The 18,087-nt window shown below is 41.2% G+C and overlaps 1 protein-coding gene across 3 annotated transcripts in view; it reads left to right on the forward strand.

Moving 5' to 3' along the window:
- Positions 1-18,087, forward strand: part of PCOLCE2 (procollagen C-endopeptidase enhancer 2) — a 61,288-nt gene that overhangs the window by 24,462 nt on the left and 18,739 nt on the right. For 2 of the 3 annotated variants that reach the window (XM_042956855.1, XM_042956856.1), the window contains 3 exons: positions 4,797-4,889; positions 13,395-13,650; positions 17,295-17,419. In XM_042956855.1, the coding sequence (XP_042812789.1) occupies positions 4,872-4,889; positions 13,395-13,650; positions 17,295-17,419 (399 nt within the window). In that variant the 5' untranslated portion in view covers positions 4,797-4,871. The remainder of the gene's footprint in view (positions 1-4,796; positions 4,890-13,394; positions 13,651-17,294; positions 17,420-18,087) is intronic. The other variant, XM_042956854.1, reaches the window with a different exon arrangement.

An 18,087-nucleotide genomic window follows, 5' to 3' on the forward strand; every position in this document is an offset into this window, starting at 1 on the left:
CATGGAACCTGCTTGAGATTCTGTCTCCCTCTCTCTCTGCCTCTCCCCTGCGTGCGCGCTCTCTCTCTCTCAAAAAAAAAGTAAACATTAAAAAAAATTTTTTTTTAATCTGATGAAACTTATTTTAAAGCTACAATTCCAAACCCTACCAAAGTGGTGGATAGATGTAAGCACAGAATAAAGGTGTTTTTAGAAATGCAAGATCTTAAACTTTTCTCAGTGTTGACCCTTTGTAAGAAAACTATGAGAGGATGAGCTCCAACAAAATGAGGGAATAAAGCAACCAAGAAAAAAGATTTAGGAACCCTGTGGGGATTTCCTGAGTTGGACGAAGCCAAGTCCTGGCCTCCTAGCTGTGCGACAGGCCTTGTGAGAGGCCAGTGAAGACTGGACAGAGAGAGGGCAGGAGGGTGGAGGGCTCTAGGATGGATGTTTCCAGGAAGAAAATGGAAGTGACAAGATACCAGTGCCTGGCCATTGTCAAGAGGGGTTTTAGAGAGAGCTACAGAGAAAACTAAGGAAACTCAAAGAACAAAGCAACTATTAGCCTTAGGAAAAACAAAGAATTGTACAATTAGTCCAGTAGTGAATAATTTTATGTAGTCATAGTAATGGAAATCCTGACTTGATTTAATCAGATTTTGACAGGCACATCAGGGAAATAATAGGCAGCAAAGAGATAAAGTTTAAAAAGGATAAATCAAGAAATAGCAGCACAAGCTTTTATTAAGCAAGGAGATAGATGCCGAACAAAACAGTTGAGTTAAAATGGTTGCCTCTGAGGAGTGGGAATCAGGGATGGGAAGAGGGGGCGAGCGCTCATTTTTTTTTTTAGAATCTTATAGTGCTATTTTAGATTATAAACTATAGACATGATTTTTTTTTATTATAAGAATTGGGTTTAAAAACAATTTTAGTTCTCTCTTGTAGCAGCCTAATGCTGCTATGTAAACTCTGTTTCTTGCTCATTCAGGACAACCCTGGCTGCTCACATTTGCATGTATTCTGTTTTAAATGTGTTTATTAACTTACTATGATTCTTCTCATCCCAGAAGGGACGGGCTTTCTGTTTCATTCCTAGTAAAATAGTTTAATTTCGTGTTCCTGATCCATTACAGATTTCTCAGAAACAACTGACAGATTATAAAAGTATTTTCCTAAAAATATCATTTTAGAGGTTTCCTTTGGGCATTGCATAGAAATCAGTTCCAGCCTCTAAAAGCTTTCCAAAAAAGTCATAGTCGTGTCATTAGGAAGAAAACAAGGGTGCTGTCTGACAAAAAGGCCCCTAGCTAACAGAGGTACCCCTTGGCTTTTATGTCTGTTATCCTTAAGCCAGTGTGTCCCAGGGGCTTAGGGAAGGGCTGCTTTTTCTTCAAGATTCTCCACCAATCATGTTTATTTTCTTCTGGGTCAACTCATGTTGACAACTCCTAGAAAACTGAAAGAATATCCTAACATGACTCCAGTCCTTTGTTCCATTTTTTGAAAGTGTGAAGAAATTGGCAAGATTTAATTTCTGTGACTTATCTGCAATGTTCTGTCACAAAACACACTAAGAAAAAAAAGGAATAGATATCCTTACTTATAAAAAAATTATAGGGGGCCTGGGTGGCTCAGCTGGTTAAGCGTTTGACTTTGGCTCAGGTCATGATCTCGTGGTTAAGGAGCTCGAGCCCCACATAAGGGCTCTGTGCTGACAGCTTAGATCGGCTTCAGAACCTGTCTCCCTCTCTCTGCCCCTTCACTGCGCATGTGCTCACTCTCTCAAAAATAAACATTTAAAAAATGAATTAAATAAAATAAAAACTTACAATCCTGTATACACTAATTGGGAGATTATAACAAAGCAGACCACTTGGGATGGGCCTTTTTACAAACTTTTGGTGCCGTGTCTCAGGTGTCTTAGTGGAGCCTCAGCTTGCCCCAGAGAGGCACCCACTGCCAGGTTTTAGGTCACATGGACTATTGGAGTTTATGTTTTATCCTAGCTGGATATACGTTGCTGTGCCAGCAGCTGATATTTAATGACTATTTGATGATTTGCAGAAGAAATGATCAAATGACATAGGAAATCTCCAAACTAATCACAGATCTAACATATGTGAAATGAAGGTAGAAGACTTTTTTCCCCCATCTCCATCCTTACTTTCTTTGTACTTCTTTGATGCCTGGCCCAGGAATGCATGTAGGTTCAGTTAGTCAGACACATAAATCAGAGTGGAACAATTCTACCCTGCGAAAGCTTCACGTTCACTGCAAGACAGGGAAGACGCCACAGACCCTGGGAGGCCCTCTGGGCCCTGTATATGCTAAGGGGGCCACCAAAAGCAAGGAGAGAACAGTAGAATAGTGGGTTCTGAGAGATGAAAGAGGAAAGATAACGCCCACCCCCACCCCCACCCCCCCCCCCGCCCCACCGAGTCTGGACACTGGTTGAGGGAGGGAGGTGGGATCCTAGAGAAGGTAATATGGCCAAGACTTTGAAATTGGGGTGGTGGTTGATAGTCTGAGATGGGGAGAAAGGATTCCAGGTGGGAATATACACGTGATCTCATAGAAGTGGGAAAGGAAAAGGACTGGGTGTGTTTGAGGATGGGGAGATTCTCACCCAAGATACGAAGAGCTGGGGGGAAGAGGAGACCAGCATGTCTGACTCAGGTGGGCCTTGCACACCATTGTTTTCAGGACTTTGGACTTTATTCCATCCTTTTATTCATTCAGCAGCTACTCATTTAGTTAATCTACAGTTTTGGGGATGTAGTGGGGCAGCTACAAACTTCAGTGGAGAGGCCTGCATGCCCTAAGGCCAGGGTGGCCTTATGTCCTCATTTGTCCTGGGAAGTTCCAATATATACCTGTCATTTAGGACATCTCACACGATTTACTATTTGTCCTGGATTTTTCGTTGTTTTAAAAGAAATATTACTACTAATAGTTGTTTTAAAATCATCCAGGATGGGTGTGGTAGAGCTCTTTGAATTTGCATCTTCTGCTGTGGTCTTGTCTAAAAGTGTATCATGCACATGGGGCGCCTGGGTGGCTCAGTCATTTAAGCAACCTACTCTTGGTTGGCGCAGATCATGAGCTCACAGTTCATGGGATCGAGCCCTGCATGGGGCTCTGTGCTGACAGTGCGGAGCTTGCCTGGGATTCTCTCTCTCCCTCTCTCTCTGTCCGTCCGTGCTGACGGCACAGAGCTTGCTTGGGATTCTCTCTCCCTCTCTCTCTGTCCCTCCCCCACTTGTGCTTGCTCTCTCTCTCTCTGTCTCTCTCAAAATAAATAATCATTAAAAAAAAATGTGTCATGCACATAGTCTATGCCCAGTGTTCTGTCGTCAACACCTGGTTAAATGTGAAAGACAACTGTGTCTTTGCCCAACACAACTAACACCTTCCAAGGATGGCATTTAAGATGCACACTAATCACATGAGGTAGCTCTGGCATTAGCCACGAGGTTCAGCTACTCCTTCCTGTCTTTGTGGGAGAGGGGACAAGTATTTGATGCTGCTGTTCCCGTCAGCCCGTGATACCAGGGCTGTGGTTTGTGCCCTGGCCAGGGAGACACCGGAAGTTACCAGGCTACCAGTTGGCTGATTCAGTAGACAACAAGGGAAGTATAGGCTTGTTGTACAAGAAATACATGCTGGGAAATGGAAGCTGAGCTGTCTTGCTGTGGAGTAGTCTGACTGCTCTTGCTACGGTGGTTTTGTTACTTACTGCTTGGTGTAAATGTATAGCTCTTTGTTTTATAAATATTCATTGTATGGTAGTGCTTTTTAAAATTTTATTGTTTGGTGATGCTTTTTTATTTTGTAGTAAACCTTTTCAGGAACGAACAGCTCAAGAGCACATGTTTAATGAAAATGAAGTAGTGAACTTCTAGTTTTCAAGAAAGTTGACGATGAATGCATAACTTGCTCAAAAGATTTGTCATCACTTACATCCATGGTAGGGTCCCCGTGACATCAGCCACAGGAAAACTAGAAGATGTACATCTGTGCAAGGGAACACAGTATTGCCCCCTTATCTGCAGTTTTGCTTTCCACGGCTTCAGCTACCCACAGTCAGTGGCCCAGAAACAGTTGGTAGCAACCTAACGCTGTGTCATAGTGCTCGCATCACTCACTGCATTTCATCTCTCATGTAGGCGTTTTATCATTACGTATCATCATAGGAAGAAAATGGGTGAATGCAATACAATAAGATATTTTGAGAGAGAAAGACCACATTCACATAACTCGTATTGCAGTATATTGTTATAATGGTTCTATTTTCTTATTAGTGTTTGTTGTTAATCTCTTAGTGTGCCTAATTTGTACATTCAACTTTATCGTAGGGTTTTCTGTAGAAGAAAAAACATCATATATATAAGTTTCTGTACTATCTGAGGTTTCAGGCATCCACTGGGGGTCTTGGAACATATTCCCCATGGACAAGGGGGGTTACTGTACTCTACATTTAAACTTTATCTCCTCCCCCAACAAAAACCTAAACCACAACTCTTTGCATAATTGCTTGTCTTCCCATCCTGGCTGTAACTACCTCAGGGTTCCCATTGCTCTGGATTCTGCTTTGTTGTTCCTTCAAGTGTTTCCCATCTGTGTTCTCTTGGCAGGCTTGAGTTCAGTAACCTTCACAGTGCTAAATGGCCCCACCGCAGCCCCGATCTCCCCTCTGACATTTTCTTCCTCACCCTTGGGCAGCATTTGCAAAAGAGGCATAATCTGAAGCCCAGCCTCTTGTTCATTTCAGAGCCATGTCCTCAGCTAAAAGATCCTGTTTCTTTTCTCAGCTCAAGAAGTACTCATGGCTGCTGATCACCTTCTTACCCCAACTGACCAGCTGCAGATAAAGGAGTCAAAGGATCATGGTAGTGGTGGTGGAGGTACTGGTTACACTTTTAAAGGGGCCATTGAAATTGCAGATGTACCTCAGTGATGCTGTATTTACCGCTTGTGCTATTACTCCAAATTGCCTATTGCCACCCTGCTATTCACACAGCCTGAGACTGTCTACTCCTTTGGTGGCTGTATTACAGTGTTAATTCATATAGAGCTTATATGCAGCAAAAACAACAAGGATGTCACCATAGTCACCTGTCACAGCACTGCTGGGTAAGGACAACAGGTGACTGTCACTATCCATTCATTAATCAGGGTTATTAACACAAAGTGCAAAGCTATAACAACAACCCCCCAAATCTCAGTGGCCTAAGCCAACAAATGTTTAATTTCTTACTCACTTCATACACCAGTGCAGCTGGATGGCCGTCCTGGGCAGTTCTCCTTTGAGCATTAACTCCTCTGTGGCTCTGCTGTCTCTTAGAACCTTCCTGTTTCCTCTGTGGAATTCCCTCCTTAGAGCAAAAAGAGAACTCTAGAAGGATTGCACCAGACATTCAATGGCTGGGCCTAGAGGTGGGGACATCACTTCTACCTACATGCCATTGACCAAGACCCAGTCAGCGGCTCCAACCTAACTGCAGTAGAGGCTGGGAAGTGCTGACTTCCTCTGTGCCCACGTGGAGGAAACAAGATTGGTGAGCATCTCTTCAGTCTCTGCCACAGGCCATGGAAAACACAGTTGGGTAGAAGTCAGATCTGGGCTTTGCCACTGATTCGCTGGGTGGCTTTAAGTAAGTCACCATAACCACTCTGAGCTGTTTGTAACCTCTCACGGGGGCCCTAGTGCTGCCTACCTTGTACCTGTGAGTTTGCATTATTATGTACATGTATGTGCTAGTAATAGGGGTTGTGACTTGCACAATTTTTTTTTAATTAAGATTATAAGGATCCCAGTTATTTATTCAATAACTACTTTTTGAACGCCTCTGATAGCCAGGCATTGGACTAGCCACCAACAAGCTCTGATCCCTGGATCTTACATTCTGATGGAGAAACATACGATAAATAATCTATAAAGAAATAACATGGCTATGTGAGCTACATGATCTAAAGCAACTGAAGGGCTCAGCGTAGACCTCTCTGGAAAGGTAACACTTGAGCTGAGACCTAAAGGATGATGCAGATAATGAATATCAGGGAGGAGAGTGTGCCAAGCAGAGAGACCAACCTGTGGCAAAGACTCTGAGGTGGAAAACTAGTTTGGAGGGTTCCTTGAACTGCCAAACTGTTGTATGAGACGGAAAGATTAGGTCAGAGAGAGATAGGGGCAACCTCTCCGTGTCTCTGTTTCCTCACCTGTAACCTCCAAAATGGGCTAGTAATGTCAACTTCATAGGGTTGCTGTAAAAGATTAAATGAAATAATGTGTCAAGTGCTTAGGAAAATATCTGGCATGTGATATACGCTAAGTGTGTGGCCATAGATGGTGAGTGAGGATTTTATTCCAAGCACAGTGGGAAAGTTTTAGTTTATAGCAGAGGAGTATATAACCCAATGTCCACTAGTGCTGGTAGTCTGGGCTTGAGTTGGGGGTTTCCTTCCTTCTTCCAGACAGAGTATAAAGGGTTTTTGTGTGTGTGTGTGAAATTAACTAATTCTCCCCCACCAATTGTTCAAAATATCACCTTATTTCCATTAATCCCTCTTCAAATCTTTAAATATATATAGGGTATTTAAATATACACAAAATATACATGAATACGAAAAATCTTAAAAAATTTTTTTTTAATGTTTATTCACTTTTGAGAGAGAGAGAGAGAGCTGGTGAGAGGTAGAGAGAGACACAGAATCCGAAGCAGGCTCCAGGCTCTGAGCTGTCAGCACAGAGCCCATTGTGGGGCTTGAACTCACGGACTGCAAGATCATGATTTGAGCTGAAGTTGGATACCTAACTGACTGAGCCACCCAGGCGCCCCCGTGAATAAGATTTTTTAAGATTCGGATTTATACCCCTCTTGAATATAGCCAAATATTTGTGCATAGTTTGCACATAAGTTTCTTTGAATTACATTTAGGGGTGTATGTGAGATGACACTGAGCTGCTGTGCCTCTTGAACTTTGTGTAAATAAAAATGTGGCCTTGTATTTTAGAGCATGCTTCCCAAAGGTCTGTTTTTGGAAGAGGAAAATCTCAGAAGGTTAAAATGATGGCTTTAAAAAAAAATCAGACATGCTTCAGAAACAGATTTTTGCTCACATTAGTAAATAAAGTGTTGGAAGAAAAGCTACAGATACAAAAGAGTTACCATTTCTACAGAAATCTACTCCTTACAAAAGAAGCTGCCCTCATATTTGCGTTTTGCTCATAGTATCCTGAAAATGCAAACCATCAGCTTAAAATATAGTTCCCCTGTTCATTCTCTGGAAGCAGCTCTGGCATGAGCATCAGGAGACTTGGCACATTTGCCTGTGACAGTAAGGACATCCCAGGGGCTGCAGGGTGAGCTAAGGTCATTGTCGCAGCACAAGGCTGTGGCCCACACAGGACTCAGCTGTTGACAGGGAAAAACATGAATATACAATTGTTTTTCTACAGGCAGATAATGAATCCTCTGGTCAATATAATCTCACAAAACAGCAGCTTTGTCTCCATCACCACCAAAAAAAGCATCTTAATGGAGTTTCTGCATTAAGTGTTAGCGTTACAGGAGATTTGAAATATAAGGTTTCCCAAAAGATATGCATCTTCTTTTTTTTTGTAAAGAATGACCTAGAAAGGAAAGCAGCCTTCTGGAACTCTGCTGCTGCTGGTGGGGGTAGGAGATATTAGGACATAAGAGGCGGAGCCGCCAAGCAGGTGCCTTGTCCAAGGTTTGTGCAAAGAAGCTGGTGTTCCATTTAGCACCTGATGGATTTATTCATTTAGCAAATATTCATGATGCCCCTCCGCTCAGGCCACGCGCTGCGCTGTCTAGAGGCTGGGATGCAGCAGTGACCAAGGCAGGAGGGAGTCTTGCCTCCTTGAGCTCCATCTTCCAGGGAAAACAGACAGTGAAGGAGTAGGTGGGTTGAGCCACCCCATGCTCAGGCACCTGAAGGGCAGGCTGCTAACTGGGCAGAGCCCATCTTGGGAGGAAGAGCTGGGAGTCTGGGAGTGCGTACCTCCAAGAAGAGGAGACCTCGAAATGAGACCCTCAGCATGAGCGAGAGAAGGGCAGATGTGGGAAAGTCTTCTAGGCCAAAGGAATAGTTTGTGAAGGGTGTCTGTGTTTTTGTTTTTGTTTTTATTTCTCCCCTTTGTCTTCTTCCTCACCCAGAAAACTCAAGGATGCCCAGGCTAGAGAATGATATGTACAGCATTATCCCATTTTCATTAATTTTTAAAACAGACACAAAACAACTGTGTACTTTGCATGGACACATATACATTTAAATAAAAGTATTTTGGCTTATTTTTTAAAGTTTATTGATTTATTTTGAGAGTGAGCAAAAGTGGGGGAGGGGCAGAGAGAGAGGGAGAGAGAGAGAATCTCAAGCAGGTTCCCTGCTGTTAGCACAGAGCCCAGCATAGGCTCTGTCTCTTGAACCATGAGATCATGATCTGAATGAACCAAAATCAAGAGTCAGGCACTTAACCAATTGAACCACCCAGGTGCCCCTACATAAAAGTACTTTGAGGTATGTTTTAAAAATACTTACTTTTGAGAGAGAGAGAGAGAGAGAGAGAGAGAGAGAGAGAGAGAGAGAGAGAGAACGAACATGAACAGGGGAAGGGGAGAGAGAGAGGAGGACGCAGGATCTGAAGCAGGCTCTTCACTGATGAACCCATGAGATCATGACCTGAGCCTGAAGCCGCTCAACCGACTGAGCCACCCAGGCACCCCTGATAGTAATTTGAATGGCACAGAAAGAAACCCACTAAATTTGTGACAGTGGTTGCTTCTGAGAAAGGAGGGGGAGATAAGCCTGGGATGGGGATGACAAACCTCATTTTATCTGAAAACAAATTTTTTAAAAAAATTGTTAGTGTTTTATTCATTTTGTGAGGGAGAGAGAGAGGGAGACATGGAATCCAAGCAGGCTCCATGGCCTGGAGCCTGATATGGGGCTCAAACTCATGAACCATGAGATCATGACTTGAGCTGTAGTCAGACATTTAACTGAGCCACCCAGGCGCCCCATTTATCTCAAAATTTTTAAGGAGACTTTAAAAATGTGTTGACAGGCGGTGCCTGGGTGGCTCAATTGGTTAAGCGTCCAATTCTTAATTTCTGCTCAGGTCATGATCTCGGGGTCATGAGGTTGAGCCCCACATCGGTCTCTGCACTGGGTATGGAGCCTGCTTAAGATTCTCTTCCTCTCCTTCCTCTGCCCCTCACCCATTTGCACATGTGCTCTCTCTTTCTCTCAAAAAAGCTGACAAAATGTTAACAATAATTAATTCTGGATGGCTGGTACCCAGGTGTTTGTTGTATTACTCTACGTATGTATCTCTATATATATTCTTAACAAAAATCAGGAGTACAGACTATAGTGGTGGGGTCATCTTTGGAGAATATGCTTTACAAAGTCCTTTGGAATGACCATCTAGGAACTCTTAGCAAAGTTCACATCACAGGGCATCAGATAATCTTGGATTACTCTCATAAAAATGAAGACCAGCTGTTGTGGTGAGAGAGTTTGCCGCAGTATGTGTCTCCCTCACAATAGATTGCTCTTTGGCCTTCAATGCAAGATGGCATTTGTTTCTGGTTATGGTAGACCTCAACTGATAAAGCTCTCTGCATCCTTCCTTTAAAAGAGTTTTTGCCAGGGTTTGTTATTGGGATCAAGATGTGTTCAAAATTTCAGTGATGTAACCTTGTTTCTACTGCTGACCATATGCTGACTTATCCCACTGGAAATGAGTATCCAGCTTGACCACAGAAAGGACTCAGCAGAACTTTCTCAGTGTCAAAGAACTGAGAACTTACCAGTGAAACAAGACTCTGCCCTCTTTTGCCCCCTGTTTGCTCATCTGTTGCAGAAATACCCTGGGACAATCTTCCTCATTTCTTATAAATTTTAGCCCCTGGCTCACTGACCCTGTCTTCAACACTTTTCCTGGTTATAATTTATAGTAATTTCAGTATCTACATGGAGGATCCTGTTGGGTCTTACAGCTTCTGTCCTCCAATGCACTTACCCTCCATTGTTCCTCTGGCACCCGCTTCCATTATCCTCGTCTCCACCACAATCTATGTTGTAACTGTCCTCACCTCATTGATTTATGATTTCTGTCCTTACCCAGCTTAGATTCCATGGGCCATCATTATGGTCACTCCTCTGCCTACGTCCTCAACTCTCTGGACCCTCTCTTCCTCCACAGTCCTTGCTTGGCACACTACACCCCACTCCTCCAGCCTCCCAACCCTGCTGCTTAAATCCAACTCTCCACCTGCCCTGCACCTCTACCCAGGGGGCTGTGTTTAGCTGGAGAAAAACACAACCATGAAGAGAGGACTCACTTTTTTTTTTTAGGTTTTTATTTATTTAAAAAAATTTTTTAATATTTATTTCTGAGACAGAGACAGAGCAAGAGTGGGGAAGGGGCAGAGAGAGAGGGAGACACAGAATTTGAAGCATTCTCTAGGCTCTGAGCTGTCAGCACAGAGCCTGATGTGGGTCCCGAACTCACAAACCGTGAGATCATGACCTGAGCTGATGTCAGTTGCTCAACTGACTGAGCCACCCAGGCGCCCCAATGTTTGTTTATTTTTGAGAGAGAGAGAGAGTGTGTGAGCAGGGACAGCGAGAGAGACACACACAGAATCCGAAGCACAGGCCTCACTTCTAATTTATTTACCTCAAATGGGCCCTCAGCACTCCTGACACTCCTGCTGCCCTTCCTTGATCCACTTAAACACCTTCTCCCCTGTTCTCAGACTCCCAGTAGCTCCTCTCACAGCCACGTTTGCTGCTGATGACCTTGTTTTCTATTTCACGGAAGAAAAATTTCATCTGCTCCCACAGCCTCACCTATAACCCCACCTGCACCTGCCTCCCTTCTTCTTACTAGGCAGAAAGGTGCATCTAGGGCCACCGCCCCAATCTGTGCCTTAGAGCAAATCCTCCCTTGCCTACCCAAGGACAATTCCCCAGCAACTGCCCCTCTCTCCTACTCTGCTCAGTTTTGCCCTCTCTGTGGAGTTATTCCCATTGGCATGCAGATGAGACTTAACATAGCCCCTTGTAACTCTCCTGCCTTGACCCCACACCCCCTTACAGGTACCCACATATTACTCTGATCATCTTTCCAGCAAAGTTCCTTGAAAGGCTTGTCCCTATTTATTTTCACCAATTCTTCTCACCCATTTTCTCTTGATCTTCTCTTATCAGGCTTTATCCCTGGTGCTCCACCAAGATAGCTTTGTCAGAGTTACAGTGACCTCTAGTTGCTAAACCCAGTGACCATTTCTCAGTCCTCATCCTCTTTGACTCAGCAGCCACACCTGACTCGGCTGGCTAGTTCTTTCTCCTTGAACACACTCTTTTCATTTGGCTTCTGGGTACCACACCCTTCTGACTGGTTCCTAACTCAGTCTCTATCTCGGTTTGACCTTATCTGGAAGTCGTGATGACATCAGAGTGCTCCAAGGGTAAATCCTTCCACCTCTTCCCTTCTTTTATATCTATACTCTGTGGGTGGAAGAGACTCATAGCTTTGAATTACCATCCACACAGTTTATCTACACATTTACACATACAGTCACTCTTCATTCAAGGACAATCCACATTCAATTAATCTACTTCAGAAATGGTTTTCTTGACCAAAAAATTTTCAGTGATTGATAGATTGCTTATATTTAAGGTTACAGATGTGGCATCATATTTTTCTAATTTTCTGATGATAGGCTAGAGATTGTCTGCAAAAAAAGATCAATACAACAATAACATCAACAAAAGCCCAGAGAAATACTACAAGAGATATCTCAGAATGTGTCAAAATTAAATTGCATTTTCTGTTATCAGCTTCATAGCCTGTGGCTTTGGAGCTTCTAATACTCACCCTTTTAAGATAAGCTCCTAGCAATTAGAATACAGCCATGACAAAGCCAAAATATTCTCTTGAGACTACTGCACTCCAGTTTTTAACCATGGGGTGTGTATGTGTTTGATACAAAAGGCAAATAGCACTGAAACACTTCATCTTATCACAGAAAAATGAATTTATGACATTGAACTCACCAACATGGAAAGCCATATTTATCTTAAAGCATCTATTGACCCTTGAGTATGAGATAATTATTTAAGATGAATAGAAACCAACCTCTGTTGGTGGTTGTGGGTTTGTTTTGTCTCTTAAATCACTGACTTTTGTCATCTGTAAGATTTTACAGAATGAAATTCTTAGGCCATTCAGTGGGGGATCTCATCTAGTTGAAAAGGTAAAACAAATCTGATTGAGACTTTATGATCAAATACTTGAATGAATAAGTTAAAAGATGGTGTGAACTAGAAAAGAAATGGGGATTTTGTTAGGATCCTACCAAATGTAGGGTGTCTGGATGGCTCAGTTAAGCATTTGACTCTTGATTTCAGCTCAGATCATGATCTCACAGTTTGTGAGATCGTGCCCCGTGTTGACCTCTGCACTGACAGTGTGGAGCCTGCTTGGGATTCTCTCTCTCTCCTTCCCTCTCTGTCCCTCCTCTGATCGTTTGTGCACAAGTGCCTGCTCTCTCTCACTCAAAATAAATAAATAAAAATTTTTTAAAAATCCTGCCAAATGCTTTTGTAGCCATTTTTTTCTGTCTGTTCAGGAATCAAGAAGGGAAGCATCATAAAAAATATATGGAAGAAATTATGGTGAAGAAAGTCTTATGAGAAAGTGAAAACTCATATTTTTTATTAGTACATTGTGTTTCAAGGTTGCCTAGTGTATAAAGTTTTCATGTGGAAAACAAAAACTCAGTGACTTGAGAAGAGATGATTCTTTAATTACTTAGTGTACTCAGTGTAAATAGTTGATCTAGATTTTTCAGGACCCAAACTGAATTATGTATAAATTAAGTATATGATTGCCAAATAATCCCTTCAGTTGGATCTTCATAGAGAGATTCTACATATAGAGATTATCCTGTTGTATTATTTGTGAAAAATGATATTTTGTAAGTTTCTTTGCCAAGCAATACCTCTGGGTGCCATGGTGTTTTACAATATGCAAATGTGTGCTAAGGTGCAATCAGGACTGATATTCTTTGTAAGCAATGACTTATTAATTAATAAGACTGGCCCAATATTTTGCAACTTTGTTGAGATAAACTCCCTCGGCATAAGATTGTGTACCCTAATGAATTGTGGGATTTTCCAAAAGAGAGTAAATACTTATATTTTATTAGGAATTCGTTATGGTAGAAAACCTTTGCTGAGTTCACATTTGAGGGAAGAAAAGCATCATCTTGAGTATTATACTTTCATCTGCTCACTTTAGTAATTGGCTAGACGTGAAGGCCTGAGGTATTGTTTTCATGACATGGTTTTCCAATTGGTCTTTTTCTTTTCAGGTTCCCGAGGGAAAAGTAGTAGTTCTTAATTTCCGATTCATAGATCTTGAGAGTGACAACCTGTGCCGCTATGACTTTGTGGATGTGTACAACGGTCACGCCAATGGCCAGCGTATTGGGCGCTTCTGTGGCACGTTCCGGCCTGGAGCCCTTGTGTCCAGTAGTAACAAGATGATGGTGCAGATGATTTCTGACGCCAACACAGCTGGGAATGGCTTCATGGCCATGTTCTCTGCTGCCGAACCAAATGAAAGAGGTATCGTTTCCACATAATGCTAATAACAGCAATAATGATGGCTCACAGTTACTGGATGCTTACTGTGTGTTAGGCTGTGTTCTGGGCACCTTAAATGTGTTCACTCCTTTAATCTAAAATTTAAGACCAGTTCTTCTCAAAAATAGCTGGAAAATGCCACTAAACCACTAGGAAACCATTCAAAAAAGTCTCTTTTTCTTAAAGCCCATGTGATTCTTATTAAAATTCAAATACAGAAACTTATGGAGTAAAAATGTGAAGCTTACATATGTATATGCACATACAGATACAGATACGTACCCCTTAACTCCTTTATAGTCCCCTCTTAGAGCCATGGTGGTGGTCCCATACCTTTGTGTATGCACTTATACATATGTACTTCTGCAATAGCTTCTTAAAAATGTAAGTGGGGCCATACATTCATAGTGTTTCACAGCTTTTTTTTTCTTTCACTGAGAACTATGTGTGGGGGAATTTTCATGTCAGTACATATGAGCACCCAAGGGTAGAAACCTCTACCCTTAAAAGATCATTGTAGTGGGGTGCCTGAGTGGCTCAGTCAGTTAAGGGTCTGACATTGGCTCAGGTCATAAATTCATGGTTCATGAGTTTAAGCCCCACATCAGGCCCTCTGCTGTTGGCACAGAGCCCACTTCAGATCCTCTGTCCCCCTCTCTCTCTGCCCCTCTCCTACTCACGCTTGCGCTCTCTCTCTCTCTCTCTCAAAAATAAGTAAATATTTGTATATGTATAAAGAAAGATAACTGCAGTGGGCAAGATTTGTTAAATTTGGAGCCTTTAGCTTGAAGTCATTCCCTAATCTGTTCTTGCTTTGAGCTATCGTGCAACATTACTGGTCTGAGAGGTCAGAGGACAGAATCTGGGGCTGACAGAGCAGCCAGAATGTTTGGAAGGAAATCATGGCTGGAAGCTACAGAGGAATTGACGCACAAAGTATACATATAAAATCTACCTAAATCTTTGGCTTGCAGCCAAACTCTACATGTGCAGAGGAGAATCCAGTTGGCCTGGCACAAAAGCATCAACTGAAACATGAAAGTGAACAGAGATTACAGCTGTTGCCTGCTGCCAGGGAGACCGACTTTGAGCTTGAGTCTAGGCAAGTGCTAGAACAAAAGTCATTTTTCATAGAAACACAACAGAATCTAGAATCTCTAATATCTAATATCTCATCATATCCAATATCTAGTCATCTGATAAAACCAGAAAAGTGTGTCTAGAGTCCAGTAAAAAGCAGTCAGTAAAAACCAATCCTAAGATAACTCAGATGTTACAGTTGGCAGACAAGCACTTTAAAGTAGCTATTATAAATATGTCTAAGGACATAAAATCTAAGGACTTAAAGGGAAATACATGTGTAATAAGTAACAGACTGAAAATTTCAGAAGAGAAGCTAAACTATAAAAAAGAATAAAAGTAATTCTAGAACTGCAAGATAGAGTCTGAAATTTAAAAATTTACCTGGTGGGCTCATGAGCAGATTGGGGATGGTAGAAGAGTCAGTGGATTTGAATAGAAATGACCTAGTCTGAAGAACCAGGAGAAAAAAAGATTAAAGGTAAAAAGCCTCAGAGACCATTGAGGCAATATCAAGTGGTCTAATGTGTAATTTGTGTCCCAGAAGAGAGTGATAATAGTGCAGGAAAAATGTCTGAAGAAATAATGGTTTGAAGCTACCCAGATTTAGTGAAGAACATTAATTTATAGGGCCAAGAAGATCAACAAACCCCAAACAGGACAAAAAAAAAAAAAAAAAAAAAAAAGAAAAAAAAAAAAGCCATACTGAGGAACATTAAAATTATAGAAATCTAAGTAAAAAGAGAAATTTTCATGGCACCTGGGTGGCTCAGTCAGTTAAGCATCCGACTTGATCTTGCAGTTGAGTCCCACGATAGGCTCTGTGCTGACAGCTCATAGCCTGGAGCCTACCTCGGATTCTGTGTCTCCCTCTCTCTCTGTTCCTCCCTCTATCACACCCCGTCTCTCTCAGGGAAAAATAAAAAATAAAAAAAATAAAAGACTTAAATGCTGCAACCTCTAGGGGAAAATTTTTAGTAGTTTCTTCTGAAGTTAAACATCTACATCTACATCTACTCTTGGACTAGGAATTGCTCTCCTGGGTATTTGTGTGAGCAAAATGAAAACGCATGTCCACAAAGAGATTTCTACAAAAATGTTCACAGAATGTCCATTCACAATAGCCCAAACTGGAAACACCCAAATGAATATCAGTGGAGAAGAGGTAAACAAACTGAGGTATTTCCATATGCTGGAATATTACTCAGCGGAGTGAAGAAACAAACTGCCAACTCACACAGCAACATGAATGCCTCTCCCTATAAGCAGGGGAAGCCAGACACAGAAGAATACACAATACACTATTCCTTTTATATGAAGGTCCAGAGTATATGAAGGTCCTTTTATATGAAGGTCCAGACTGACTGGGGAGGGGTACAGAAGTTTGGTAGGAAATAGATTCTATATCATCCTAGTAGTTTGGCTTTCAGGGGCAGATCAATTTTTCAAATTAGTACAGCTAAGATTTATGCATTTCATTGCACATGAATTTATCTCCCTGAAATCTGTCAATCATCATCATCATCATCATCATCATCATCATCAGGTGGTGGGGATTGCACATTAGTATTAATAAAAAGAATAGTAGAATGATAATAATTGTTGAAATTGGGTGATGGATACATAGAAGCTCATTATGTTATTCTGTTTACTTTGTTTATGCTTGAAATTTTCCATGAGTAAAAGTTTTATAAATTATCCAACCTCAATTTTTATAACACATTTTCTTAGAGATGCCTTTTAAGAATTATTATCTTCTGTGTCAAAAAAATATTTAAAGTATATTAGTTCCCTTAGTTTGAATTCAGTTTTTCTCTGTTAGTTAAATTCAAGTAAAATTAAATTTAGAACTTGGTGTTAAAATATCTTTCTAAAATTATTTCTCTTGACTTATCAGTCCATGTGCATAAAGATGTCTGAAATGATGTTTCTCAAATATTAATTGTGGTTAGTTTTAGATGGTTGGATTTGGGGTAATTTTTTATTTTTTTGATGCTTTTCTGTATTGCTGAAAATTTATAAGCCCGTATTATTTTTACAAACAAAAATTATTCCTAAAAATATTAAAGATGTATAGCATATAAAGTTTTCTGGTAGTGGGAGTTTTATATGCCAACTAATTCAAATTTTGTCCATGCACCTGGGTTTTAATCCTATTAATAAATACCTCTGCCTTGAGGGTTCTTAAAATCTGTGTAATTTGTTGAGCCTGCATGATTTCTGAATGAGTTCTTGGCCAAAGATTTTGTCTTTACTTGTCCAAAAAAATGAAAGAAAGAAAAGAAGCGATAGCTCTCACTCTACTCCTATGTTCTCTTGTGCTGATGTGATATGTCAAGTAACAGAGATCATTCAGCATGTGTGTGGAGGGCAGGGAGATGTATGTGGAGACCATTTCTTAAGAAAAAATTTAAGAGCTTCTCTCATTGCCTTTATTTACTGTACTATCACCAATTTTCCAAATTCCCAATCTCCTTATAGTTGCATTGCCATGACCTATATCAGGATATAAACTTGGATTTTTTTTTCGTACTTAATAACTTTAGGGGATCAGTATTGTGGAGGACGCCTTGAAAGACCTTCTGGCTCTTTTAAAACCCCCAACTGGCCTGACCGTGATTACCCTGCAGGAGTCACTTGTGTGTGGCATATTGTAGCCCCAAAGAATCAGGTAAGCTTCCCTGAAAATCTGAAGAAAGCATGCACATGTGAATTGCCTAGATGGTATGAGGGGCCCATCTTTCAAGAGCTTAGCATGCAGGGTGAGGAAGGCCCTGCTGGGCACAGGTATCTCTTCATAAAAGACCCAGATTAAAATTGCTTTTGCTAAGTCATGTATTTAATTATATAAATTATAGAAATACAATTTTTAAATTTCAATGTAAATAGTAAGCAAATCCCTGTGAGATTGTTTAACCCTGTGGAAAATGTTATAAGCAGCAGTGACTAAATACGGGAGGGTTAGAATCCCCAAGTACATGTACACGTTTCAGGTTGCCATTTGTTCACACGCTAAATGCACCTGACAGCTTCACTGGGACAAAGCCAATGCAAGCACACCACATCTTCCACTCAGAGAACAAGTCTGAAAGCTAATCTGCTCTGTGGATTTTTTTTGGTTGTTGTTTAACATAAAATTTGTTCAGGTTCCCCACAAATAACTTTATGCAATCCTCTAAAACAATCAAGAGAGAAGTTCTTAGTTTTCCAGTGCTTATTAGTTTGTGGTTATATAAAATTTTATCTTTTCTGGGAACCACTTTTAGATATTAATTACAGGAGAAAACTTAGCATGGGAGTAGACCAAGTCTACTTTGTGGATGTTGGAAAACAAAGAAT

This window comes from Panthera tigris, chromosome C2 (genome assembly GCF_018350195.1).
Source record: "Panthera tigris isolate Pti1 chromosome C2, P.tigris_Pti1_mat1.1, whole genome shotgun sequence".
NCBI classification, from domain to species: Eukaryota; Metazoa; Chordata; class Mammalia; order Carnivora; family Felidae; genus Panthera; species Panthera tigris.